The sequence below is a fragment of the Terrapene carolina genome, unplaced genomic scaffold, assembly GCF_002925995.2.
Source record: "Terrapene carolina triunguis isolate 2854851 unplaced genomic scaffold, T_m_triunguis-2.0 Scaffold94, whole genome shotgun sequence".
NCBI classification, from domain to species: Eukaryota; Metazoa; Chordata; order Testudines; family Emydidae; genus Terrapene; species Terrapene triunguis.
Genome location: NW_020664445.1, coordinates 3,543,168 through 3,545,885, shown reverse-complemented (window position 1 = coordinate 3,545,885; position 2,718 = coordinate 3,543,168). Strand labels below are relative to the sequence as shown.

The 2,718-nt window shown below is 72.3% G+C and overlaps 1 protein-coding gene across 1 annotated transcript; it reads left to right on the top strand.

Annotated features, from left to right (window-relative positions):
- The first annotated feature begins 1,138 nt into the window (after positions 1-1,138).
- Positions 1,139-2,092, top strand: FOXE1 (forkhead box E1). The gene has a single exon (XM_024202982.1). It carries the CDS (start codon positions 1,139-1,141, stop codon positions 2,090-2,092), a length of 954 nt encoding a protein of 317 aa, XP_024058750.1.
- The last annotated feature ends 626 nt before the right edge of the window (positions 2,093-2,718 follow it).

Here is a 2,718-nt window from a genome sequence, read left to right as displayed (position 1 = left end):
CCTGAGCCGAGTAGGGGGCGCTTCAGAAAAGCGCATCGAGGCGCTTATCGTTCATGTTTTGTTCAAGCTGCTGTTGTGACTGGGCGCGGGGGCCCCGCCGTGCCAGGCGCTGCGCAAACCCAGGAGAACGCACGGGCCCCTCTCTCCAAGGAGGCGCCCGCCGCAGGGCACCCGAGGCCGATTGTAGGGGTACGTCCCCGGCGATGCAAACCCCAGGCGGGGTCGGGGACGGCGCTCCAGGGCACAAGGCGCTATTTCAGGGTTACAGCCCGGGGCCCCACTCCAGGAAGGCGCTGGCCAGAGCAGTGGGGGAGTCCTGGGCACGATGTCCTGGCGCCTGGCGGGCCCCGGGTGCCTCTCCCCAGCCCAGTACGCCCCACTCCTGGCGCCTTGCGCTGACCCTGGAGAGAACTACGCGCCGACCCCGCCTGGCTCCGCTCCAGCGCTTCTCCAGAGCGCACGCTGCCCACGGGGCTCCCGAGCCCGAGAGCGGGCATGGGCGCTCTGCTTTTCGGGCTGGCGGCTCCTCTCCTGCGCCGCGCCCATTCCCGACTCTGAAGCCCCGGAGTCAGGAGTTACCTGGGAAGGTGGGGGAAGGGCTCGGGCATATCCTTCCCCACGGCTGCCACGGCTCTGGACAGGTCAGCCCCTTCCTGCAGGTGCGTCAGGGAGGCTGCGCCCCTGCCCGGCCTGTCTCTTTAAGGCGCTGGGGGCGGAGGCGATGGCCCGGGCAGGTGGGAGTGCCGGCTGCCCAGGTACTGCAGGCACAGAAGGAGCCGGAGATCGCGGCTCAGCAGGCGGCATAAAAGGAGGGAGTCCCGCCCCCACGCCTCCTTTGCCGGGCCGGCGGGGTTACCTGCGCGCCGGGAGCTGCGGCGCCCTCCGCCCCGGGCTCCCTGCCCAGCGGCCAGCCGGGCACAAGTTAATGGTGATGGGGGCAGCAGCTCCCGCAGCCCTGGGTCTGGAGTCACCGACCTCCCTGCCCCGGGCGGCCCGGAGCCCGAGCCTCCCCCGCGCCCATCAGCAGTGAGTTCCTGCGCCCCACCGCGCCCGGGCACCGCGCCCCTCCTGGACTGAGCCGCCGGCCTCGGGAGCCCCCGAGCGGAGCTTGCGCGCCAGGGGTAGGGGCCGGCCGGGGATGACCGCGGAGAGCCAACAGCCCCTGTGCGGGGCCAGCCCCGCCGAGCCCGGCCTCCTGCTCATGCCCCTGGTGAAGGCGGAGCCGGGGCCGCCCGAGGCGGGAGCGCGGGGCGCGGGGCGGCGGCGGAAGCGGCCGGTGCAGCGGGGCAAGCCCCCGTACAGCTACATCGCCCTCATCGCCATGGCCATCGCGCACGCCCCGGAGCGGCGCCTCACGCTGGGCGGCATCTACCGCTTCATCACCGAGCGCTTCGCCTTCTACCGCGACGGGCCGCGCAAGTGGCAGAACAGCATCCGCCACAACCTCACCCTCAACGACTGCTTCGTCAAGGTGCCGCGGGAGCCGGGCCGCCCGGGCAAGGGCAACTACTGGGCGCTGGACCCGGCGGCCAGCGACATGTTCGAGAGCGGCAGTTTCCTGCGCCGGAGGAAGCGCTTCAAGCGCAGCGACCTCTCCACCTACCCGGGCCCCGCGCCCGACGGGGCCTTCGGGCCGCCCGCCGCCTGCTACCTCGCCGCCCCGCGCCGCCTCTTCGGCCTCGGGGGGCCGCCCGGCGCCCAGCTCGTCCCGCAGCCCGGCCGCCCGCTCAGCCCCGAGCTGGCCCCGGCCCCAGCCAGCTCCTGCGCCTTCGGGGGAGCCGCCTACGCCAGCCCGGGCTGCGCCGGGGGCGCCGTCCCCTACCCCTACCCGAGCCCCGGCGCGCCGCTGCCGCTCACCCAGGGGCCCTACCCGCAGGGCAGCGGCCAGCTGTACCCGCCCGGCCGCCTGGCCCTGTCCGCCTCGCCCCCGCTCGGCGGCGACAGCCGGGACTTCTACGGCCGCATGTCCCCCGGGCCCTGCCCTGCGCTGGCCCACGGCTACGGCCCCGGCGCGCAACTGGGCGGCCCCGGCGCCTACCTGCGCCCCGCGCCCTACCCCGGCGCCGTGGAGAGGTTCGTCCCGGCCATGTGAAGGGGTCCCCGCGGGGCCGTGGCTAGCCAGGGGTGGCTCCCGCTGCGCCGTGCAGAGCGGCAGTGCGGGACTCGGGAGGACACCGAGACTGACGTCTGGCAAAGCCCCCGGCCGCGGCCCAGGACACGGCGAGTAGTCAGCGTTGTTCCCCTTTGCGTGCGCCCGGAACTGGCTCCAGGACTCGCCCGGCGTGGGGAGCGATAGGGCGCGGGGGCTGTTCCCCACATCGCCGGCGCGCCTCTGCCCCCCGTGGCCCTGCGCGGTGCAGGGCAGTACCGGGAACGGAGAGGGCCCGAGCTGTTCCTGCACAAGACCCAATTCCACATGAACCATAAAGTCCTTCTGGCCCGGACTCATCGGTCCTTGACTCCCGTTTCCTTCGGATCCCAAAGACGGGGTGGGGGGTGCCCGCAGTTCTGTTCCTAACGGCCTCGGACGTGTCCCCGCAATAAATGGCTCTCCCGACAGCACCGCGTTGGGTTTCCATCTTTAAAACCAAGATTTCCAGTTCTCTTCACGGGTCTTAGGCAAGTAGCTTAACCTCCCCATCCCCTGGCTAATTCGTGGGCCGCTCCCTCATTAGTCATGTGCCCCAGGTCAGCTTTCCGCTCCGCTCCTTCCAGGTA